General features: G+C 36.7%; 1 protein-coding gene across 5 annotated transcripts in view; it reads left to right on the top strand.

Annotated features, from left to right (window-relative positions):
* Positions 1–23,480, top strand: part of AFTPH (aftiphilin) — a 67,038-nt gene extending 43,558 nt beyond the window's left edge. For 3 of the 5 annotated variants that reach the window (XM_042932451.1, XM_042932453.1, XM_042932452.1), the window contains exons 6-10: positions 3,482–3,604; positions 9,893–9,953; positions 11,483–11,566; positions 15,440–15,563; positions 22,324–23,480. In XM_042932451.1, the coding sequence (XP_042788385.1) occupies positions 3,482–3,604; positions 9,893–9,953; positions 11,483–11,566; positions 15,440–15,563; positions 22,324–22,468 (537 nt within the window). In that variant the 3' untranslated portion in view covers positions 22,469–23,480. Of the gene's footprint in view, positions 1–3,481; positions 3,605–9,892; positions 9,954–11,482; positions 11,567–15,439; positions 15,564–22,323 lie in introns of those variants that run through there. The other 2 variants (XM_042932454.1, XM_042932455.1) reach the window with 2 other exon arrangements.
* The last annotated feature ends 2,373 nt before the right edge of the window (positions 23,481–25,853 follow it).

Consider the following 25,853-nt stretch of genomic DNA (forward strand, 5'->3'; position numbering starts at 1 on the left):
TATCCTAGTAATATAGTGCTCATAACTCTTTGTAAAATGTACCTTTAGAGGTCTTGCTTTTTCTTCTTTCCTTTTTGTTTTTCTTCCTAAATTTGCTTTTAAAAAGTGGAAGCTGAAGTATTTGAAAGCGTAGATAGCATTTGTTGTAACCCAGTTGTGATCAGTTTTAAATCATGCACTATTGAAGCTATGGATGGATGTGTCTAAAACCTTGGGAATACCAAATGATAGTAATTGAAAATGGGCCAGGACCCATAATCGGTCCTCGGTTTTTCCATTAATTTTTTTAAATATGTTGAATTTTGTTTTTTCAGATATGCCAGGTAGTCCAGGATAACTGAGGAATTTACTTTCTGTACCTTCTCAAGACTCAGTCACACTTTGAAGTTTGATGTGTTTGTGTTTTTTGGTGTGTCTTTGAGTTATTGGTGAATTAAATTCTTTCACCAATAACTTTTGAAAACAAGGAAAAATGTTTAAGAAAGAAAAATATAGCTTGGTATGGAATTTATACAACCTTATGTGCATGCAAAAATGAATTTGCTGTGAAATTTGACCTTTTTTAATCTACAAAACTTTTCCATGAATAAGGCCTAATTATTGATTTGGATTGGAATGTTTTACTTCGTTTTGTTTTTGTAGTTTTGTGGAATTAGACAAAAACCTGTGCTTGAATCTTTTTATCAGTTTCTCTCCTTTACAAATGTAACTTGCCTTGTATTTTCAAAACACCTTGATTATCCCTATACTGTTTGCTGTTGTGGGTAAATACAATCCAGGACATACTCTAACCTTTGGTTATTTGCATTTCTTTTTTCCTCAAGGAGTAGCATTCTAGAGGTGGTTGGTGTTACTGTCACATACTGAGGTAGAAACTATGAATTTAATTTGTAGGAGTTTTCATTCAGCACGTTGGGGGCGGTAACCTACTTAATCCTTATGTGTAGGCTCAGGCATGAGCCAGTTCTTTAAATTTTGTGAGGAATTAGGGATATTCTTGCTTTATTTTTCTGCCTTAATTACAATCTTTATTAGCAATAACGCTACCATTTTTATAAGCTTTTAATACCAAAGCTGATTTAGTGAATACATCTCTCCTCCTCCATCTTTATGATGCCTTATGTTTAGAAACATTCTTTTTCATATCTGGTTTCAGATTTTAATTATACCTGAATTTTTCCCCTGGTGCTTTACACAGATAAGGTGTTCAGTATCTTTTGGTCTCATTGGAAGCAATAGTACCTTAAGTGGTCAGTTAAGTCACTCGTTCTCAGACCTTAATATGCATCAGAATTGGGGCACCTGGGTGGGTGGCTCTGTCGGTTGAGCATCCAACTTCAGGGTGGGTATAATCTCACAGTTTGTGAGTTTGAGCCGTGCATCGGGCTCGCTGCTGTCAGTGCAGAGCCTGAGCCCACTTTGGATCCTCAGCCCAAGGATGTGTTTGTGTTTTTGGATTCCTTCAGATCCTCTGCCCCCCTCTCTTTCTGCCCCTCCCCTGCTCTCACTCTCTCAAAAATAAAACATTAAAAAAATACTTTATAAAAAACATGCATCAGAATTGCTTGGAAGATGTGTTAAAACAATGCTGGGCACCACTGAGTTTCTTATTCAGTAGGGGTGGGGTTATGTATCTGACGAGTTCCCAGGTGATGCAAAAACTACTGATTGGGGACCACTTTGAGGACCACTGATTTAAGTGATAGTTGACATTAGAAAAGTTGGCTAAGGTTGGTAATTGTTTGCTGAATGCATGGTCTCTTTACATAAGGGCACACTAGAAAGTGTGCAGAATGTATATGCTGATGAGTCAGACCACGGATTTATTTTCATTCAAGCTTTGGAGGAAAGCCTTTTATAAAATATCATCGTTAAGAATGGAATTTGTGTGGGGCACTTGGGTGGTTAGCGTCTGACTCTTAATTTCGGCTCAGGTCATGAATTCATGGTTCTCAGGATTGAGCCCTTGGTGGGGCTCTGCTCTGACAGCATGGAACCTGCTTGGGATATTCTCTCTCATATTCATTCTCTCTCTCTCTCTCTCTCTCTCTCTCTCTCTCTCACACACACACACACACACACACACACACACACACACAAAATAAACTTAAAAAAAAAAAAAAAGATTGCATCTATAAATTGCTTTAGCATGTACCGTATCTTTTTTTAAGTTTATTTTGAGAAAGCGTGAGAGAGAACGAGCAGGAGAGTGTCAGAGAAGAGAGGTGGGGAGAGAGAATCCCAAGCAGGCTCTGCACTGTCAGCTCAGAGCGCAGCACAGGGCTCAAACTCAGGAACCGTGAGATCATGATCTGAGCCAAAACCAAGAGTCAGACACTTAACCAGCTAAGCCACCCAGGTGCCCCAGCATATACCCTGTTACACGAAAAGAGGAGAGATTGTCCTGAAAACTTGTTTTTAGAAATTTACAGATTCTTATAAAAAAAGAGGGGGGGGTGGATTTTACAGATTCTAGCCTTACAAAGCTGTCTTAGCAGTTTTGATATTTTTCCCCCAGTAAAGGGGGACTTTTGTGTGGTCTGGTTGATAAATATTAAGAGTTTATCAAGTGTTATTTTAAAATGTGTTAAAACTTTTTGGCAGGCCATTAACCTGGATGATTACCCATTATTAGTAGTGTTTGGTAGAGTATTGATGCAAACTGCTGATTTTTTTTTTTCCTTCTTTATTTCTACCTCCATCCTCAGTGCCTTTGTTTCTTACTCAAAAAGTGTGTTAGATTTTTAACACACATAGTGGAACATGTAAGATGTTTTCCCCTCTGAAATGGCTGTTTCTCTACTATGCCAGTTCAAGGAACTAAGTATGAAAGCTCCCATCCTCTAGTGGTGATAGGCTCAAATACTAAACATACATTGAAGCATGTAGACCCCATCACATTAGATGATGTGTTTTAGGTGTGCAAAATGGTTCGATTCTAATCTAGCTGCATTTCAGGGACGAGAGAAGCAGAGAACTTCTATGCTGCTCCATCATCTTGGCCCTTCCAAGAGTGCCACTCTCTAGATGGTGTGTTTTAGAATTCTCACTTCTCGAAGCACCACCATGGTGTAATGGGTACAAAGGATGTCCTTTTCTGTTTCAGTGTCTGAAACGTCACAAAAGTGTTGGATTCTTAGGGCCTGCATACTATATACTGTTGTGCTTGCCTCTTCCCCACCCCTGGCATTCCAAATTGCTTATGCTTTTGTATAACAGTGATAACTAGGCACTTTAAAACAAATCTGATTTAAAATACAAGGTCTTGGTTCAAAAGTTTGGATTCCAAAGGTACTATTGTAAAACATTTTCCACTACAGTGCTATAAAATTTTCTCTAAACAAAATTTAACAGTAGTTCCTTTTTGTCTTTAGCACTTTCCAAATGACTTGGGTTTTTACTTTGTGCTACATTGATTTTTCTCATGAAGTTTGAGTTGATTCCTCCCCCTCCCCATTAATGGCTAATATGCCTTTTTCAGGGTATGTTAGAACCCACCAAGGAACCATTGAAACCACTATCTGCTGCAGAAAAAATCGCTTCCATTGGTCAGACAAACACCATGTCACCAGAAATGAACACATGTACATCTGACCAATTTCAGGTAAAAATATCTGTGTATTGATACATTTATGCATGTATACACACATACGTCCAGAGTGTTTCCCTTAAGTATAAATTTTAGTTTAAAATATGTAAAAATTTTTACTTCATGATGGACATGATTTTGAGTACTTATTAACATCCCTTGGAATACAATTAACAAACTATCTTTAATTTTTAAAAAAGGCACACTTGAGCACTAGCTGGTTATGTGTAAGTCCTTTAAACCTATCTAGGCCCTAGTTTCTTTACCTATAAAATGAAGACTTTGTGAAGCAGGCATCTCTAAAAACCCCTTACAGCTTGAACATTGTATGATCATAATTACTGACATACCAATCTGGTAAGTGCTGATTTTCAAAAAAATTGGGAAATGCTATATTGACACCGACTCTTCAAATCTGCTATTGTGTGTTTTTCCTGAAACCTGCAAATTTTATTAAGTAATAAAATTAAGTGTTTATTGCATCAAAAACTGTTGTTTTGAGAGTTTGAATAAAAGTTATTTAAGTTGAAAATAATGTGGCCTTTTACAAAACATTCCAGATTCAGAAGAAAAGAAAGCAGTCTTTCTTATCCTTTACCTCCTTGGCATCATTAAGCACAAATTTTTTTCAGTCTAATATAGTTAATATCAGAGCCTTCCCCCTCACTTTTTTATCTGTGGAAAAATTTGCTTACTCCTCCCACATCGTTAGAAACTGAGTGCTGGTTAAACATTTTTTTTTTTTTTTAGAAGATTAATATTTTTAAGTGAACATTACCATTTCTAAAACATTCTTGCCATGTTTTTTTTTGTTTTGTTTTGTTTTTTTTACCTTAAATATCATCTTTTACCTTAAATAACATCTTTGTGTTATATCTAACACAAAAGTGTATTTGGACAGCTTTTCCCAAAGTGTGTGTTTCGTTGAACACTAACCCCCAGAGAGGCTCTACTAAAGAAGGGTTCCAGGGGGAAGTAAGTTTGGAAAATTTTTCATACATACCCAATAACCACCCTTGAAGATTCTCAACACACATATTAAGGTCTCTGGAGTATCCTGCAGTAAATAACCCTATTTAATTTTAATTATTTCTTAAATTTACTTGGCCACAGGGACCAAGGGAAAAGGAGTCATAACACCCATTGAACTAGAATTTTGAAGAATATACTGTAGAAAACAGTAACATAAAGCAAAGTCCTACCCTTTCAGCTGTGTTTCAAGGAACATCTGATATTATGGCTGTGTACCACTGTGGTTTATACTTAGCATAGCTTAAACATCCCTTTGAAGCCACTTCATTACTAGCACTGAAATAGTGGGCAAGGAGGCCTGAAACATAAAATGCCTGGCCTTATTGATGGTTGGCAACAGGCAAAGTGGTTTGGGCAAATTTGTCTCCGTAGGTAGAATCTGTCCTTAGTTCTCTTCCTTTAATTGTCCTTACGTTGTTCTCTGGCTCTTAGCTTCCTTCTCAGGCCTGCCCTACATAAGCAGATCCCAAAATTACTTCTCCCATAGCACATTCCCACTTCTGCCTTAAGGCAACATTTTTATTCCTACAGTGTGAGGTATTAGGAAACTAACTTGAACTACCTGGTTCAGACTACGTGGCACATTTACTGAAAATGAAGCCATTCTTACTTGAGGCCACTTGTTGCTCGTTTTGCCTGCTGCCTCTTCCTCCTCCTCCTCTTCTCCATCCAGCCACTTCTCTGTGTTGCACCCCATAAACTATTGCTTATTTTATCAGAGTTAGCTGTCACTTGTCATTTTTGCGCCTAGTTGGTTTAGTTGATCTTACATATTATATTCTAGTCACCCCTCATACTTACCATCTTTCTTGTAGAATTCAATTATAAATGACTATAAGTCTTAGATGACTTAATAAAAAACATGTATGTTAATTTAATGGAACTTTTAATGGAAACTAAAGTGTATTAATTTAATGGAGGTTAATTAGGGCTCCATGATAGGTGTTTAGCTGCTGCTGTGTCTATACATATGCATACACCCATATATATATTTATAATCCAAGGACTGCTGTCCCCCTTTCTAGTCAAGTATAGAAGTTCTCAGCAGCATTTAAGCACATCTAACTTCTTTGCTAGAAGATGGAACTTGGTCTCTTGCTAATTATGTAAAAAAAAAAAAAAAAAAAAAAAAAACTCTTTTTAATCACATGCTTTTACTCTGTTTAGTGCATACATCTCTTTATTTAAAAAATACACATAAATATTAAGTACCTTTTTTGGGGTTTGTGATCCTCATTAGCTTAAGTTTTTAGGCTTTTTGGGAGCCAATGAAAATATCATCTCCCAATCGAAGTTGTTCAAATTTCTTTTTTTTTTTTTTTTTAATGCTTATTTTTGAGAGAGATGGAGACACAATCTGAAGCAGGCTGTAAGGCTCTGAGCTGTCAGCACAGAGCCCAGTGTGGGGCTCAAACCCACGAACCACGAGATCATGACCTGAGCTGAAGTCAGATGCTTAACCGACTGAGCCATCCAGTTGCCCCTCAAATTTGTTTCTGAATCAAGCCTGAATTAAGCCTCTGTAGGCCTTCATTCTACATGAAGCATGTCAGCATACAGACACTCAAACTGAAGACTTCATACACGTATCAGAAGGCACCTCAGCACACCTTCTGCACTAAATTATATGATCTTTGCTTGGCTCCATACTCCTGAATATTTTAAATATTTTAGAAACATCTAAAGTACATTGTAAGATTCTCTTTATATAAAACAATATTTCTTACCAATATTCTCTGGCAGGCAGTGTGTGTATTATTTTTACTTTACATTTTGGCCATGCTGTAATACTGTTACATCTTTCCACTAGTCATGATATCCGGAGGAAACAGCCATAGCCTTTAGTACTAGAAGTTCAACAAAATGTGTCAGGAAAGATCTGTTTAATACCTTTTTTTTTTTTTTTTTTTTTTTTTTTTGGTCAACTATACACCATACCTTCCTTTTATGTTTTTTTATTGGCATCACTAACAGTGACTTCCAAACTTACCAACATTGTATAATTCTCATTACAACTGCCTGCTTTCTGATCTGGCTCAATCTGGGTACCCATTGGATTTTTATTGTTTCTTCCAAATTAGTTTATACCATTGTATCTCTTGTTTAGGAGGTTAATGACTTATTTAACAACTGTTCCTGGTGTTTTTTTCTAGGATACTTTTACCTGAAAAAAACAGCTTGTGGGCAAAAGGCAATAATGATACTTTTGTTGTTTTGGTTTTTTTTTAAATCTTTATTCAGTGAATGTCAAGGTCACATCATTCATGGTGCCATTACTAATTCCCCTATTACTTAGCAAGATCAGTACATTAACCACACTTTATCCACTGCTAATTCGAGTCAGCTCTCTGGCTAGCAGTTATCTAGCTAGTCACTACTAGAAAATTTCCTCTTAGGCTTCTGGATGTGGCTATTTCATTTATGAATTAGAATTTTATTTTTTTAATTTTTTTTAAGTTTATTTTTTAAGAGAGAGTACAAACAGGGGAGGGGCGAGAGAGAAGGAAAGAGAATCCCAAGCAGGCTGTGCACTGTCAGCACAGAGCCCAATATGGGGCTTGAACTCATGAACTGCGAGATCAAGAGTCAGACGCTTAACCGACTGAGCCATCCAGGTGCACTGTGAATCAGAATTTTAAAGTTAGAAGAAAGAAAAAAAAAATTGTGTAGCACTGTGCTCTTTTTACATTAAGAGAATATATTTGGAAAGGCTAAATGATGTACCCAAAATCATACATCAGTGGTACAGCTGGGACTAGAACCCAAGTCTCTGGTTTCTAGTTCCCATTGGTTTTTTTTTGGGGGGGGGGGGTGGCGGGGGGGTTGCTCTTTTTTTCTTAATCAGTATTCTTTGTCTTTATTAACAAATGACATCCATCTACATAGAAAATCCCAATGAATTTATAAAAACCTAGTAATACCAATAAGTGAATTTAGCAAAATTTCAGGCTGTAAGATCAATATATAGAAATGAACTATATTTCTATATATACTAAAAACAAGTGATTAGGAACAGAAATAAAAAAAACATGCTATTACCAAAGCAACAAAACCATGAAATAAGGATAAATCTAAAGGTACTTAATTTTTTTTGTTTAATTTGAAGTTTTTACTTAAGTTCCATTTAGTTAACATATAATGTTTTTGCTCTTTTTATTATTACCTTTCTTAGTGTTTAGTGTCTACAGTAATCATACCTCATTGCTTAAGTTTGTTTTAAAATGCTTCATTCAATGCTTTCTCTTTAAGAAGTCTTCCTTGGCAATGCCATTAGTTAGCTTATAATTGCCAACGTGTCCTGTTTTACTTCTGTCTTATTTCCACTAAATGTTGAGCCATGTTTTAGCACCTCATTGTTATAATATTGGCTGTGTCTTCAAAATGACCTATATCTGGATGAGAATCTAAAATGCCTAGCAAATCATTGAACTATTTCTAAGCAACCGGTTACTTGACATCATTTAGATAAAACATGTTGATGAAAGAGCTTTGCTCCATTTAACCAGAAATTTTGTTATTGCATAAACTTGAGTATTGTCCATCCAGTCACTATTCAATAGGACTAAAGGTTTCAATGATCTCTAAGTAAAATAATAGTTGAATCTGTTGGAATACTTACAGCTTTTTGATGGTTTCTGAGATCAGCTAAAGATCTTTTCTAAATGTTTCACTCTTGGGGGTAGGTTATAAACTAGATTTTCACCAGCATTATTAATTTTATTTGAAAGAATTAAAGATTCACAAGAAGTTGCAAAGATAGTATAGAGGAGATGCTTTGTACCCTTCACCAGTTTCTCCCCCTAATTACATCTTACTAATTATAGTATAATATCAAAACCAGGAATGACTTGATTTCAATGTGTGTGTATAGTTCTATGCCATTTTATCACATGGATAGATACGTGTAACCACCACTGCAATCAAGATACAGAACTCTTCTGTCACCATAAAGAATTCTTTAATAGCCCTCCCCACCCCCAACTATCCCTAACCCCTGGCAACTACTAATATTAGCATTTTGCTTTGTTTATACCTCCCTCCTAAATCTCCAGACCTGCTTTAGGGAAGACTAAATGCTTATAGTAACATGCTTATCATTGGTATCCCAATTATCAAGACAATTGTATTATAATATCATGGAATTAGACTTTCAAAAATAACCAATTCATGCTCCTTTCCTACAGGGAACAAGTCTTTACACAGAAAAAAAAAAAAAAAATGAGTATAAAGTTGTAATAATATCTACCTTACAATAAAGCATAGTGGTAAGCACTACCAAAAAAAGAGACAGCAACATGTTGGTATCAAGAGTCTTCTAGAACACAGGTTATTTCAGTAACTGTTGTCAATACCACCCCAAAAATAAAAGAAGAAAGAAAACTAAGAATCCCAATTTTTTCTTGTTAAGACCATTCTTAAAGCAATGATCATTTTTAAAATATTTTGTACCACCTTCCATCTCACATGTACTATTTGCTCAATTTATGTGTTTGACAATTAACAAAATCTTAAAACCTAGAATATGCAAACGAGCTCTGAGTATACTTTTAAGTACATTATTTTTAAAATTAAATTCTGATACTGATTATAAGTGATTTCTAAGTTTGAGAAGTTGATTTAATTTTTTTTATTTTAAACGTAGTTCCTATTTACTGGCCCATAATTTTCTTTGTAGTTTGGGCAATTGTAAAGAACCAGAGCTCTTGGACTCTAAACTTTCTCATTTTATATATAAAGAGACCAGTTAAATTAAACCACACGTGATCATACAACTAGTTAATTAGCAGTTACTCGGTCTTGGATAATGCAAATCTCCTCCTTTTCAGTATGGTACCTTCTCTATTGCATTAGACCATCTACTGAGAAATTTTAAGTGGCCAGTCATTTAATATTAAGTAGATCACTCCAGTGAAAAAAGTCAGTGATTTTTTTTAATATTTGTATTATAATCTAGCCAGTAGTTTTCAACTGTAACTTGAGAATAGATTGAAATCTTGACATAGAATCAGTCCATAAGTATGTTTGAAAATATAAAAGTAATTCCATTTCTCAGTTTTTCTTAATATCAATAAGCTCTACTGTTTGTCAGTTTTTCAATTTGTGTTCATATTTTTAGATAATCTTCCGAAACTGTAAATTATCCCAGTTTTGTCTTTAGGTTCTTCATTGCCTAATGATCTTGCTATAATAGTTTTTTGTTTTGTTTTAAGGATTCTTTACGTTGCTACAGCCTGTACTGATTAATTTTGATTTTTTGGTTTTCAACTCTAGGAGTCTCTACCACCCGTCCAGTTTGACTGGAGTAGCAGTGGCCTTACTAACCCTTTAGATGGTACGTCTCTCCGTAGAGCCTCTAGCACCAGAGCTAGAGTTAAGAAAGCTACAAAGTTCAGACAAACTTCTCTCTGCTGATTTCCTTTTTTGTTTGAACATAACTTCTTATTCTTATCTTTGGAAATTCAGGCTTTCTTTCTGAATAGTAATTGCTCAAAAAACAAAAAAACAAAAAAACAGCTGTTACTGTTATTAACAGTATTAATGTCCAAATTCAGGTAGCAGTAGCTAGGTAAAATTTTGATTTCTTTATCTTACGTAAAAACCTTCTTTATTTTTTACAATATCTAAGTAGTTTAAATGATATTTTAGGTAGGACCAGTTCACTTGAAATCTGTTTCTGTAGTTTTAATTTGTGGAATTTTCTTGGATGCAAAGTCTTGTGGCTAGAGGCTGCTTAAAAAAAGCACAAAGCACAATTACATAACCAAAAACAATGTGCAAATAGATCCATATTTATTGACTCAAAGTAGTTTTCAGATTTAATAATATTTTATAGAGCACTTATTATGCAAATGGAAAATGAATGATTTTCATGATCTTTTTCTAAAATTTATCTCAACGTACTAGTAGGTAGTTGTAGAAATAATTGGTTTCTCTCATGGCTTTAAGAGAAAATCCTAAAAAAGGAATAACTTATTCTAGTAATGTGGGTCTTTCAAATGCTACTTTTCCAGTGTGTTGACACCACAAATTTTAATTGGATCTTAAGATACAATTACCCTTATTCCTTATACTTCATAAGTTATTTGAGCCATTGTCTAATACACCTGTCACTCTATCAGCTTTACCTTAGACTGGGGGTCCTAGGACATGGAAAGCATCCAATTGAATACAGTGCTGAAGGAAAGCCTGGATGCACCTTTTGCTGTTGTCTGGTGTCTTATTCAGTCAAATCATCATGCTTTTTATTAACAAACAACTTCTTTAAAAATGTATACTATTTCTGATTACTGTTTCAGAGTTAAAGGGGAACAGTACAGCTTGAGGTTGCACATCAGGGTAGGGCAGTTATGACATTCCTTCTTAATTTTAATTTAGACCAAGTTAATGTATTGGTGTGTGTCCTGAAACTGACAACTTTGTCACTTTTTAAAAATCATTAATTAGAAACCAACATTACTAACATGGAAGATTGATTTGGGCATGTACAGTGACTTAATGTTGGGTTGAGATTAAAGTATTGTTTCCCTTTAACGGGTACACTTTCCCCTTGGTCTTTCTGGTATGGCTTCGAGTTTTGATTGAAAGAACTGAACTCCTAACTAAAACCTTACTAAGTGTTAAATTATTTACTTTGTACATGAGAAAATGTACATTGGATTAAACTGTTACTTTAGAAATGTCCTTAGTAATGAAAAACTAATACTGTACACATTGTTTTAATGTTGATTTTAAAATGTGTAATGACTACTAATTATAACCTGCATGTTCAAGTGTGTGTCTTACCCCTTTTTACACATAACCCCTCCTCCCTTGGCTTACCTTCTGTGTGGCTGCCCACCAACACGGTCACTGAATTTCAAGCTAGTGGAGGTTCCACTCTTCTGAACCTTGATTTCTTTGGGCCCGTGGATGACAGTAGCTCTAGCAGCAGCACCACAATCCCAGGTCAGCAGAGTGTTCAAACCACAATTCTAGTTTAATTACTAAAAAGCATGACCACACCACGTGACTTTCCTATAAACAAGGAAACGAGTAGATTGTATTCTCTCTAATATCTTTCTGATACTTTTCTTTTATCTGTCTATTGTTATTTCCTAGTATCTGATTATAACAACTGACTTCTGTGAAATGTGTCTTAAAGAAAGCTTTCTAAGTGTAATATTCAGAGCTGAAAGTAATTTCTAGGAGTAAAATGGCCCTAATGTCCTTAGTTAAAAGCGGGGTTTGTGGGGTTTTTTTTTCCTGTAAATGGAAAATGTGATATTTTATATGCTTATTTTTACAAGCATATTCTATAAAGCCATTTGAGAAAATACAGGTTTAGAGATATAAGAATATTTTAGTATACAAAGATGACTTTACGTTGTAGTGCCTGTGATAATAGAACCTTTACAAGTTCTAGCATTCAGTTAGTTGTTTATTACTGCTAAGTGTATAATTAGATTCCAAAATGTTAGTCTAGCACTTAGTTATATATAGGTCCCACATAGAACTATTCTGTAGTTTTCATGTAGCTCTTACATAGAAAGTATTCTGTTAGTTTTCCATGAAGAAAAAAATGTTACAGAAGCTAATAGTAGAAAATAACTGCTATGAGATATTAAAAGCTAGAAATTAAAACTTACTGGAGTGCCTGTTAAATTAATGTTCAGCCCTGCGAAGTTCAGTTTATTGACCAAAGGACTAATGTACTTTGTCATTTTTTAACTGAATAAAAGATTAAAATATAATGGCATTTTTATGTTTACATTTTATTCAATATAATTTTAATGAGTCCCTGTCATCCCACCTTGTGATCTGGTAATCATGCCCATTGATCACCAGACAGCTGTTGGGGTGCTATATAGATGCTGATGCCCAGAATGCATAGCGAGGATCCCTCTCCATCCCCACTAGCAGTCAGTTACACAGCCAGCCTGTGTCCTGAGAATTTGCTGGTTTTGTTCTATTCCACTTGAATATACCACCCTCTTCCAGCAGTTTAGGAACCATGGTGGGAAATGGGGGAGACCATACAAGTCAGATAAGGGTGAGCCTGGAAGCCAGAACATCCTTCTCCATAATCTGGTTATGGAAAACTGATCCTACTGTAAGGAAGTTCTAAGGCCATTTGGTAGAATGACTGGATTTCTCAAACCTAAGCCCCTGGTTATCATTTTCGTTATTTCTGAGATTTTGTAAGCATATGAAAAACCAATCTGTGTCTGGTTTTGACTTCCAAATGATATTTTACTGTTTACTCAAGTTACTTCTAAATACATTTGAGCTATCAAATGACCTGGGTGAGCCTAATTAGCTGTTTTTAATACTTAATTGGGGGAAGAAAGGACAACCAAAAACTTGTGTATCAGTTTCCTCATTACTGTGTTCCTAAGAATGAAATACCAAGCTCCCATTTTTAATTTGCTCTCAGATTTGTTTTGTCATGAACCATACTGTAATTTACATGAGGTCGCTATTTTTGGACACCTAAAACCTGGTTTAAACTTAATTCTTCGTTACATTTCAAACTCAGTTGAAAACCATTCATAACACAAATAATCTCACCATATAAAGAAGTACAGAAATCACCTGATAACCAGGCTCAGTATACACAACTTTGAGAAGAGCAAGTGGTTTCAGAAGCTTAGAGCTGTAATAGAAGTGAAATTAGCATGCTCAAATGCAGTCCTCATTACTTTGGAACCTTTTAAATAATTTTGTTCCATATTTTCATTAGTATGCTCTAGCTGCTGTGTAAACTTGATTACTATAAATTTGCTTTGGCTTCTTTTTATTGCTATTGGGTTTTGTTAAAACTTACCATCAAGCTACAGGTATCAGCACCTTTCTCAGTATTCCATTTCACCACTTGCTTGCACTTTTTCTGACTTGTTTCTGGGAAAGTCATTTTGTCTTACTTAGCTTGCGATTATTTAATTATTTTGTGTGTGAGAATTAGGAGGTTGGCATAGAACTTGGTTGGCTAGCTTTATAGTTATTTATACTATGCCTCATTAAGGTTCTGTAAAGTAAAAAAAGAAGAAAACAAAAAGAAAAAACAAGCAAACTCTTCCATTAAAAAAATTACTCCAATTTTTAGTGTAGAATAGTTATCTTGTTTTTGAAAAATACATAGTCCTGGTACTTTTCCTTTTTTTTTTTGTGATGGTCATTGTTTTGGGCTGGGGCGGTGGGTGTTGTCTGTCTGTCTGTCTCTCTCTCTCTCTCTCTTTTATTTCCCACTTTATTCTTTGACAGCCAAATGGCCAGTATTTTATAAACCCAACCAAATTTTTACTACCACTTTCCTGTTGCCAGTCGAAATGCAGTTGTTTACTCTGCATTATATATTAGACATCAGCTTAAATTTTGTGGTTACTTGGAATCCAACCTTTCACAGTGGAGGAAGGAGGTACTTTGGGTTCATTTGGTCCCTTACAGGCATCTACAATTATTTAGATTTTAATTGAAACCTACATACTTCTAGAAATACTAATAAAAGGCCTTGTTAAGTATATTTTGAAACTGTACCTTAATGAAATATTAAGAACTTGGGAGAGTCAACAAACATTTTCTATAGCCTTCCTCCCTTGTTGGACATAACTGTGGAAGCTGCTTTTGCTTGTTTGATTTCTGTAAACATCTGAGATCTGTTTTTACATCTGCTAGTCATCTGCAAAGGTGGTTAATAGAAGGCAGTTCCTGATTTTTTTTTCTTACCCTTAAAATATCTTAAAAGGAGGAAACTTATAACATCAGTATTTATGTAACTTTATCTGCTGATCTTCAGAACTTTTTAGGAATAATAAGTAAAAATTGATGAAACTGTAAGATATTCTTCCTTACAATCTGCTTTTCTCTTATTCTGAAACTACTAAACTTTTTATCTCCAGTAACTTGCTGGTACCAAAGAGAGTATAGGATTAATAGGTTTTTTATTTGAGTCTTTATTATCCAACATTTAGCCTGAATCAAAAATATCTAATTGTTCTTTTCAGTGTTTTTATAGTCATTGTTATTTAATATAAATCTATATTCAAGGGAAATATAAAAATATATGTGCATATTTTAGTGAAGTCAGATGGAGAATTTTTATAGACTTTTATAATCTCTCTGACCTCATCTTTATTTTAAATTATTTAAACAAGATCAGATATGAGACCATAGAAATATAATTAACCCTTGAGACAGTTTTCATTTTGTCTAAAAGTTGTGCTTTTATTATATTTTTCTGGGAATATTAACCCTCCTTCTTACCTGAAGAAAAAACAATGTGGTATATAATTTATCATTAGTAATAATTTGATGCTTTGAGTAATGCTTCATGTCCTCATGGTCAGAATATATTTAACTGAGTCATTTACCATGTTTGAGACTTCCTGTTAGCTTCCAAATCTTTTGGTGAGGAGTAAAGTAATGGAGAAAAGATGGTTGGAGAGGGAGAGGGAAGTTCCAAAATGAGGTTAATCAGTACATTTGAACATTGAAATGTCATGTAACAAACGTGAACTCTATGAAACATGGATAACTTTTATCGCTAACTAATCTAAAATTGAGGGAGTTTTCCATAGCAGATAGAAATTTTAGAAATAATTGCGTGATAGCCACTACCTAAATGTTAGATTAAGGCTAAAGTACTTTCCTACTTCATAAAAACTCTGAAACATGGAATCTCTAATGTAAAAAATAAATTCAATACTACAGTAGTCTAAAGATGTGCTATGCTTGGAAAAGACTCAGATGTTTACAGAATAATTGCCTTTTGCATCTTGGACTGTAGCTAATTGAGTAACCTATTGCAGCTTGCCATCACTGACTATCATTTTATACTATAAGGTGTGGATCCAGAGTTGTATGAGTTAACAACTTCTAAGCTGGAAATCTCCACCTCAAGCCTCAAAGTGACTGATGCATTTGCAAGACTCATGTCCACAGTAGAGAAGACAAGCACATCTACCAGGTAAACAGCTAGGGTTCATTACACCCTATTTTGAATTCTGTGTTTAACAAAACTGCCTAAAATGGGAAAGCGAATAAGTTGACAGTATTTCAATATTAAATGTGTATTAAAATTCGTGTTGTATTTATAAAAATCAATAGATGCCTAATTCCAGAAAACAGTTATCAAGCTATGTTTAATATGAACTTTATTAGAGCAGAGCTATTTCATAAGAGCCTGGAAAGGGCTGACAGATATGTTTTTCTCTTTTTTATTCCACCCTCCAAACTTCAGAGAGGAGAATTCTAATTAAGTATTGAGACCATAAGCCATTGTAGAAATAGTCCCTCTTTCTCTTCATAACCATTGAGATGATCGTCTGTGGGAACCCACTTTCACACTCCCAGAGTCATTTAGGTTCATCTTTTGAGTCCTGGCTTAAGATGGAGTAGGGGATGCTACTATTTTATTTTCTTCATTTTTCCTGATATGCAGCACCTCTGATTTGGGATGTGAAGGCTTGCTTTGCCAGGCTTTCTGGGAGGCCAGGGGCATGGCCTTTAGAAAAGCAGTTCTCTCTCAGTGTCGGAACCAGATAGAAGGATTGTCGCTTGGGCCTTGTGTTTAGGATTCAGGAAACCTTTAGGTTTACACAATTTAGCGCTGGAATAATAAGCCATTGCTTCGACATGTGAGCCGTAAGAATAGGCCAGTTCCTAATAAGAAGTAGTCATTGCGAACCAGGAAATCACTACTGCAAGAGCAAATTCTGGTTGATAGGCATACTGACTCTGCTGTCCCAAATCCATTCTTCATCAGCATCTTCAAGTGGAAATCTTCTGTTAGCTGCCCACTTTGGCAGAAGTATTATAACCCTTAGTCCTAAATAAAAACGTTCCTCTTGTCAGGTTCAGATTTATCTTTTGAATCAGTTCTTCTATAGAAAAGCATCCATTTAAAAAGCCTTTTTGGGGGGTTCTTGGGTGGCTCAGTCTGTTAAGCATCTGACTCTTGATTTCAGCTCAGGTCATGATCTCAAGGTCATGAGATTCAGCCTTGCATCAGGCTCCCCACCCAGCATGGAGATTCTCTCTGTCTGTCTCCTTCTCTCTACTGCTTACTCTAAAAAAAAAAAAAAAAAAAATATATATATATATATATATATATATATATACACACACACACACACACCTATATATAGGTATATATATATATACACATATGGGTGCGTGTGTATATATATATCTCCTTTTTTTCTTGTGAATAATAAATGCTTACCTGTCTTAAAACTTTGGCTTGAGTTTATCACATTGCCTTTCAAACTGTATTTTGTGCTTAAATATCCATTCATTCAAATAGATATTTTTTATTACTGATATTTATAATTATATAAGAGCATTATTGTAATTGTGGATACCCTTAGCTTTTCCCTAAAATAAACTTACAGCATGCACGCACGTTTCCTTTCATCCACAGATTTTCTCTATTGTCATTGTTCCTATTTCTTTGTAGTAATGCCTCCTGACACTGTTAAAGCCTCCTGTTAAGTGAACCTACTTGTAAATGAAGCCTCTCTGGATTCTTTTTGCTTGTTTTCTAATTTTTTCTTTTCTCAAAGCATATTTACAAGTCAAAATTCTTCTCATACAAATCTCGTCCATTATTTCTTCTATATATGTTAGCCAAATGCTACCTTTGACTTAAAAAAAAAAAAAAAATACTGATGCTTTTATTGTTTGGGCTTTCCCCTGCTTATTTTTAGGACAGTCTTTTCTAAGGACAGTCCTACTGTTTCCTTACCTTTTGTCTCTGCAATCTCAATGAACTATAGTAGAGTCCCAGTGATCAGAATTCTGTCTTTGTGCCATTAGGAGGAGCTCTAAACCACATTTTTAATTTGCTTGCTCTTCTTTTTAACTCATCCTTGAAACATCCCTTGTACACCAGGGAACTTTTTTAACTCTTATTACTTTTAAGAAGTTATTTTCATTATTTCCCTTATTCTGTACCATTATGGAATGAACTAAAACTATCATGTGTATCCTAAGGTTAGTGTTGTAACATTGAGAGCATTGAATTGCTCTCTAGTATCTATCCAGCTTCATGTTTAATACACGACAAATTGAGGGGTGCCTGGGTGGCTCAGTCAGTTAAGCATCCAATTTTGGCTTAGGTCATGATTTTGTGGTTCATAGGTTCGAGTCCCGTCCCCCCTCCACCCCGTCTGTACTGACAGCTCAGAGCCTGGAGCCTGCTTCAGATTCTATGTCTCCCTCTCTCTCTGCCCCTTCCCCGCTTGCTGTCCGTCTCTCAAAAATAAATAAACATTAAAAAAAAAAATTCAGCAAATTGAGAAGAAAAGGAGTTGCCAGCTTTGTATTCCTCAACTTTGAGGATTTAGTTATTTGAAAATGGTAAGAAATGCAAATATTGACGAGTCTTACAATTAGAAGGTAATCCTGTAAGATGTCCTCATGAATGATTCCCATTCGTACAGGGAAAAGAAAAGGGGATGGCAGGTATCATTTCAGAAAATTTCGGAGTCTTTGTTGTTTTACATTTTTTCTTTTTGTTTTTGAATAAAATAAACTACAGGAAGTAAAGCTCAGCAAAACCTTCTTGGCTATTGACAGTACACAGAAGATAGAGTGACTATAAGGCACGAGAGGGTTAAGAAACTGTGGTACATGTAGAGGAATTTGATGTGTAACAAACAGCATTCTCTTTTTTAAGTGGTTTTGCATATGTAAGAAAAAAGTGACTTTTCACTTTTTAAAGAAATACGAGTTCTTAGTTTTAAAACAGTTCCATCTTCTTGCTCACCTTTTCTAATATAGAGAAAAATTTCTCCCTTATCTGAATCAGTGGGTGGCCACCTAGCTAGTAGCCACAGACCTCTAACTCAGGTTTATAGAAGCCAAACTAGTTGCCAAAAGGGGTACATACATCTTTTTTCTTTTTAATCTTTTAATTGAGATAGCCACATACCATAAAATCCATTGGTTTTTAGTGTGTTCACAGCATGGCACAACCGTTGCCACTGTCTAATTCCAGAACATATTTTTCACCCCAGAGAGAAACTCCATACTCATTAGCAGTTACTCCCTATCTGCCACTTTTCCCAGCCCCTGACATCCACTAATCTGCCTTCTGTCTCCAGGAATTTGCCTATTCTGATTCTTTCGTATAAATGGACTCCTAGAGTATGTGACATTTTGTATCTGGTTGCTTTCATTGAACATGTTTTCAAGTTTAGCCATGCTGTTGTGTGTATCAGTACTTTTCATTCCTTTTTATAGCTGCATAATATTCCTTTGTGTGATTACACCACATTTTCTTTATCCATTAATCAATTGATAGATACTTGGGCTGTTTCACTTTTCAACTATTCTGAGTAATGCTGCTGTGAGCATTCGTGTCCAAGTTCTAGTGTGGACAGATGTTTTCAATTTTCTTGGGAGTGGAACTGCCGAGTCATATGTTTAACTTTTTGAGGAACTGCCTAACTATTTTCCGTAGTAGTGGCACCATCTTACATTCCTTCCGGTAATATATAAGAATTCTAGTTTCGCTGCATTCTCACTGACTTTGTGATGATAGCCATCCCAGAAACCATTGCCTACTTCAAGGTCAGAAAGATTTATACCTAGGGTTTTTTCTGAGTTTCGTACCTTCAACTCTTAACATTTGGGCCTTTGATTCATTTTGATTTAATATTTGAATGTGGTGTGAGATAGGAGTCCAGCTTCATTCTTTTACATGTGGATAGCCCATACTGATGAGAAGACTGTTTTTCACCCTATTGATGGTCTTGGCACCCTTGTTGAGTTTGTTTCTAGACTCTCAGTTGCATTCCACTGACAAAAGGGTAAATCTTAGCTAAAGAATATAAATCAAAATTAGGTCACTGCTTTTGGACTTGAAAAAAGTTCGTGATACAACTTTTATTTTCAAATTCTCAAGCATTTTCTTCCTATATGCTAAAAAATAAAACTAGATCCCATCAGTGCACATTGAGTACAGATGAATACACAGACTATGAACTCTGTAAACTTTGTTCAATTTCCTGTTGCCTCCGAGGAGTGCCTCTGAAGTAAGGCTATTGGTAAAAAGCCTGGAGTCATCTTTACCAACCATTTCTTGGGTGGAAGCTTCTACTTTGCTTTCCTTTCCCACTCCCCAACTGCACTCCACGAAGGAGAAAGTCCATTTAGGTATAATTTTGTCTGTTCCTGTTTTTGACAACCATTTATCGTTACAGAAGCAGTAAGGTAAGGTAGATTATATAGAAAGTTAGAAAATGCATACAAAAAGTTAAAACTTAGTTTCACGTTCTTACCACTCAGGTCGTCGGTATAACTCCTTCTTTCAGCTAGTGTATTCTTTCAGATAATTTTCTATGGAAACATATACGTATGTGTGGTGTTTTAACCAAAAGTGAGGTTTTCTAGTCCATACTGAATTGAACCTACCCTTGCAGTCTCTGATCTCCATCTGTCCACTTCATATTTTTATTCCATATGATACCATGGCTATATTCAGATATCCCCTCAATTGAATATTGGTTTTAACAAAGCAGAGAATGATTATACCTGGCCATTATGGCTCCCAAATCTCCTTTAATATGGTTTATCTACCACCATCCCTTTTGTTTGTTTTCAGTTTTAACACTAGCTTATTAAAAAGATCAGTCTAGGTGTCCTGTAGAATGTCTCAACTTCTGCATTTTATCTGTTGGCTTCCTTCAAGTAGTATTTAATATTTTTCTCTATTCCCCTTATTTCCTGTAAGCTTTAGAAATGATATCCACAAATTACTGTATTATACTATATGAACTCAGGTAAAGCGTTTTGACTGGTAAACGGCACAGGTGTTGAACCACATCAGAAGATGCGTAATATCTAGTTGACTCCATCATTAGTGATGCTAAGATTGAGTGTTGGTGAGAGGCTGGCCTTTTCCATTATGCACTTCCAGTCTTTCACTTTGAGACTAAAAATGAACTATCCGGGGGGTGGGGTGCACCTGGGTGCTCAGTTGAGCATCCAACTCTTGATTTCAGTTCAGATCATGATCTCGCAGTTGTGGGATCGAGCCCCATGTCAGGCTCTGCACTGGGTGTAGAGCCTGTTTGGGATTCTCTCTCTCCCTCTCTCTGCCACTCCCACTCATACACACACACTCAAAATAAATTAACATTTAAAAAAGATGAACTATCTGGTTTTTCTTCACCAGATATCCACCTAAGAATTTTGCTGTCGTTTAAATGCAATTAAAAATGTAGATTTTGGGGCACCTGGGTGGTTCAGTCAGTTAAGCATCAGATTTTGGCTCATGTCATGATCTCACCATCGGTGAGTTCAAGCCCCACATTGGGCTCTCTGCTGACAGCTCAGAGCCTGGAACCCAGTTTGTGCTGTGTCTCCCTCCCTCTCAGCACCTCTCCCGCTCATACTCTTTCTCTCCTTCAAAAATAGACATTTTTTAAAAGTGTAGATTTTAATCAGAAAATACTAGATTGCTATTCCATTCTTCTGAGAAACCCTAGAACTGACTATTGGTTGATCTGATGGTTTCAGTGTGCTTGAAGCTCGACCCCCTATTGAAGAACTTTGGTCCTAAAATTCTGATGTTTGATTTTTCAGTCATTCTATTAAGTCTTTTAATTTCAGCCTGATTTCAAAAGTGATTAACAGAAAAGTCTAGGTATGAAATAAAGGCCTGTATCTTTCTTGTCTTGCTTCATCTCCTGACTTCTGTTCCCCGTCCCAAAGAACATATTTAGGTGGAAGAAATAACTTGTCACACCTAATATAGTACCAACTATCCTTTACCATAAAAGAAAATTGGGCTTTTTAGAGTCAACAATTTAAAAATGAACTTTGGCCTAAAATTAATATCTCTATGACTGCAACTATTCTTTCAATGTATTTAATGTCCTGGAAAAAATAAAGGTTGGCTTAGAATCACGTGCTCAATTTGAGCCACGTTTGAGGCTCACTTGCATTTCTGCACCTCACCAGCTGGGAGGCCCCGAGTCAAAAAGAGTTCTTCCTGTGTTAGGCACTAACCCTCTCACCTCTAGTAGCAGGGGTCAGTGTAATAAAATGTCCTCCATCTACAGTACCCATAGGATTTGGAGATTCCCCCTCTCCCCAAGTATGTCCTGCCATTCTCCGCGTCTGTGGAGTATGTCCATTGTCCATGTCCACAACTGGCTCCCGTGCTGCTTTGGGACCTGCTCTGTCTGTCCCGGTGGGGCTGAAACTGGGTGTTTTTGAGGTGAAGGCTTTCTCTCCTGGAATTCCCCATGGGGGATTAAGAAAGCCTGAGGTTAAAATGACTTACAAGGTCTTGTGCCAGACATACTTTGTTTTATGTTGAAGTAATTTTGGTAGTTTCGCAGGGGGTCAGGGGGAAATCCAGTTGGGTGAAGTTTTATTAGGGCTCTGGCATTATATTTCAGCTTAGTAACATCTTAAAAGGGTGCCTGGGCAGTAGATGCTTCCAGCCTTAAGCAAATCTGTGGGCCGTGCATAGGTCCGTGTGAATATCTACAGGGACGTGCCTGGCTGCAATGGGCATACATAAGAAGGGCGTCCGTCTTTGTGAGCAACTCGGCAGCTGGCGGAGGAAGCACACAGCACAAAGCTGTTAGGAAGTTCGGGACCTGATAGAGGAAGTCCCCACAGATCGCTGTCTGCCTTGGGAGTGGATTTTCTCCCATTTGACCTACAGCAAAGTCGCATCAACACACTTCTCTGTTTTCATTTGTCAATAGGAAACCGAAAAGAGAAGAGCACCTAAGTGAAGAAGCCATCAAGGTGATCGCTAGCCTTCCTGACTTAACGTTCATGCATGCCAAGGTGTTGATGTTCCCAGCCACGTTAACACCTTCCACAAGGTCCCAAGAGAAAGCAGACTGATAACCGATGTGAATTGGACACTTTCAATTGCTTTTCCTTTCCTCCAGCCCTTCCCTACTATCAAAAGCATACCTGCTCTAATTAAAAAAAAAAAAAAAAAAAATTCAGCTGATTTGTTGGTAAGCCGCACTAGAAAGGTATACATAGTAATGTATATTTATTTACATACTGAAGTCCTAAATTTATATTAGAAAAAATGTAAATAATCGGGGGTGAACATTTTTGAAGATTTATTCTTTTTGTGTTGCTGGGGTGTATACATTTATGTCTTTGTGAAATACACTGGTGGTGTCCTTCTTACAAAACTTTTGAAATAAAAAAAAATTAAAAACTCAAATCTCCACTGTCTGTGAAATCCCCTTCAGTCTTTTCAGATTGCATTGAATGTTCTATTAATTTTTCATATCATATGTTGAATTACTTTTGCTATCATAAATAAGCTCCAAAGTGTCCATTTAATTTTTTTTTTTCTTTCCAATTTTACGTGTGGTGGGTTTGTTTCAGATCTGGCTTTTGTTAACATTTTTGCGCCTTTTTTTTTTTTTTTTTTAATCTTTTCAATCTGGCATATTGCTATTTGACCTTTTGCGAGGTACTTAATTGACTGCTGTTTTGTTGTAGGGTATGGATCATTGTCAGAACTTGATTGGAGGGGTTTAAAGAGATTGTGTCTGTTTTAAATCAGTTTGGTTGGAGAAGGACCAAATTATATGAATGTCTTACAATGAAATTTACTTGTTTTAATGATTTTGTTTTATCGTACCACTATTTTTTGAGGATTTTGCACAGTGTAAAATGACATAATCATAGATTGCTATGGTTTAGGCTGTATATACAGTAAAAACTATGGGTTTTAAATGTTTGGGGAAATTCCTATGGAAAAAAGAAAGACATGTAGAGGAACCTCTAACAAGGTGAATGTGCATGCCCAGGTCTTTTGAGATTTCAGTGTGTAAATTTCCTTTTAGCTTACACAAAAATAAAATAATTTAAAAGAAATTTAGCATTGTGTTTTTGTACTTTGGTATCTGAGGGAAAATGTAATGAGTTTGGATATGAAATTTTATTCCATGTTAATGTATTTCAATCCAGAGGAAATCATTTGGTAGGGCTTCCGCTTTTTGAAACCAGAAGGAATTAGAATCTGGCCCACAGGAACTGGGTCAGTACTAAGCTGAGCTGTTTTTATGTAGAACATGAGATCATAAAAGAAATTCCCATGATTCACTATAATATATCTTCAACAGAATTGGCAAGGTTAAATAAGGATTTATAGGGAATTTTTTTCTTTTCTAGGAAATACATGCTTGATGATGATGTGAGCAGAAAATTCCTAAAACGTTATTTTTAAATACTGTTATTAGATATTGCTCCCACAGAGTCACATGACCTATTTCATTAGAAACAGGCAGGCAGCCCGACCCCAATTGTACCTCGTGTGCTGTGGGAATGTTCTGTGGGACCCTGTGCCCCTCCCTCGATGACAGACTCGGGTGCTGCCAGTTTATCACAAAGGCCGTCGGAACCGTCGGTGAGTATGACGGAAGTGTGGCCTGAGGTAGCCGTGCCTATCCAGTCCATCTCCCACCATGCATCCAACCTTGGGGTTTCTTTGTGTTTTGTTTTTGTTTTGTCTGTCTTTTCGAAGAAGCCTTTGTTTCAGAATAGGCACAAGTCTTTTGCCCGGTGGCCCTTCTGAATGGAAGGGTAACAGTATTCCTCAGCAGAACTTCGTATGTGTCAGTGATTGAAGCCTAAAAGCCCTAAAGGGCCGCTTCTACAGCACATTGCAACTACCCTGTACTGGCAACCTTCACCAACGTTAAGTTCACGGCCCATTTATTAGCTGCGCTACTGTGAGAGTCAATTGACTTGTCTTAGCCTTCATTTAAAAATGGGAATGATAGGGGCGCCTGGGTGCCTCAGTCGGTCCAGTGTTCAAGTTCAGCTCAGGTCATGATCTCACGGTTTGTGGGTTCGAGCCCTGTGTCGGGCTTTGGCTGACAGCCTAGAGCCTGCTTGGGATTCTCTGTCTCCCTCTCTTTCTGCCCTTCTCCTCATGCTCTCTCTCAAAAATGAAAAAAATTTTTTAAAAATGTATTTTTTTAATAGGAATTATACTACCTTCCTGTGGGGTTGTTGTATTAAATAGTAAGCAAAATGTGTCACATGAGGATAGAATCAGTAAGTGAATGTAGAGTTAGCAAAACCTGTGATGGCTGGAGTCCCCATAGATTCAAGAAGCAATCAAAGGAGAAAGGATCATGGAAAATAACAAGTTATTGCATAATTTAGAAAAAGTCAAGGGGCAGGGGCCCCTGGGTGGCTCAGTCAGTTGGGCATCTGACTTCAGCTCAGGTCATGATCTCGCAGTTAGGTTCGTGAGTTCGAGCCCTGCATTGGGCTCTGTGCTGACAGCTCAGAGCCTGGAGCTTGCTTCGGATTCTGTGTCTTCTCTCTCTGCCCCTCCTCGGCTCATCGTCTGTCTCTCCCAAAAATAAATATTAAAAAAAAAAAAGAGTCAAGGGTTGCCTGGGTGGCTCAGTCAGTTAGGCATCCTTTCTCAGCTCAGGTCATGATCTCAGTTTGTGAGTTCAAGCCCTGTTTCGGGCTGTCTGCTGTCAGCGTGAAGCCCGCTTTGGATCTTCTATCCCCCCCCCCCCCCCGCCCGTCTCTGTCCCTCCCCTGCTTGTGCACAGCACGCTCTTTCTCTCTCTCAAAAATAAACATTTAAAATAAAACAGAAATAGAAACGGTCAAGTGAACCTTCCTCATGAAAGTGACTTTGCTTTAATGACACACAGAATGGATATTTCATCTTAGAACCACTTGTTGGGAAAACTGAAAGTGACTCTGCTTTAATGACACACAGAATGGATATTTCATCTTAGAACCACTTGTTGGTAAACCAGTTTTCCCTTTTGTTTGTCCCATTGGCCTTCGATGCTTTAATCACAACAGGCACATCCGTACTGGATTATCATAGGTTAAAGTCTCGCCTTGACCAGAAGTACTTGCACCAAACCAGGACTTAAGTTGTGCCAGAAGGCAGTAGCGGTGGCCGGTGTGGAAAGAGCCCAAAGTGTCTCTACGGGTCTCAGCTAAGGGAGGGCTCGTTGGCTGCAAACGGCAGCTGACCATCGGTCTTTCTCAAAGTTAAGCAGGAGAACCCTGCAGAGTTGAGGAGAAGAAACCAAGGAGGCAGACCCCCTAAAAGCCAAATCACACAGAGTGGAGACTGATTTAACCATCAGCTTTGCATTCTCAACACCTTAAAGCCAGCTCAACTCCTCCCCTAGCATCTCGTTTCACTTGATGGCCAAATGCAAGTAGCCATACATAAGCTCCCATTTAATCCGAGCCAGAGTGGGAAGTATAGGAGGAA

This window comes from Panthera leo, chromosome A3 (assembly GCF_018350215.1).
Source record: "Panthera leo isolate Ple1 chromosome A3, P.leo_Ple1_pat1.1, whole genome shotgun sequence".
In the NCBI taxonomy this organism is placed as follows: Eukaryota; Metazoa; Chordata; class Mammalia; order Carnivora; family Felidae; genus Panthera; species Panthera leo.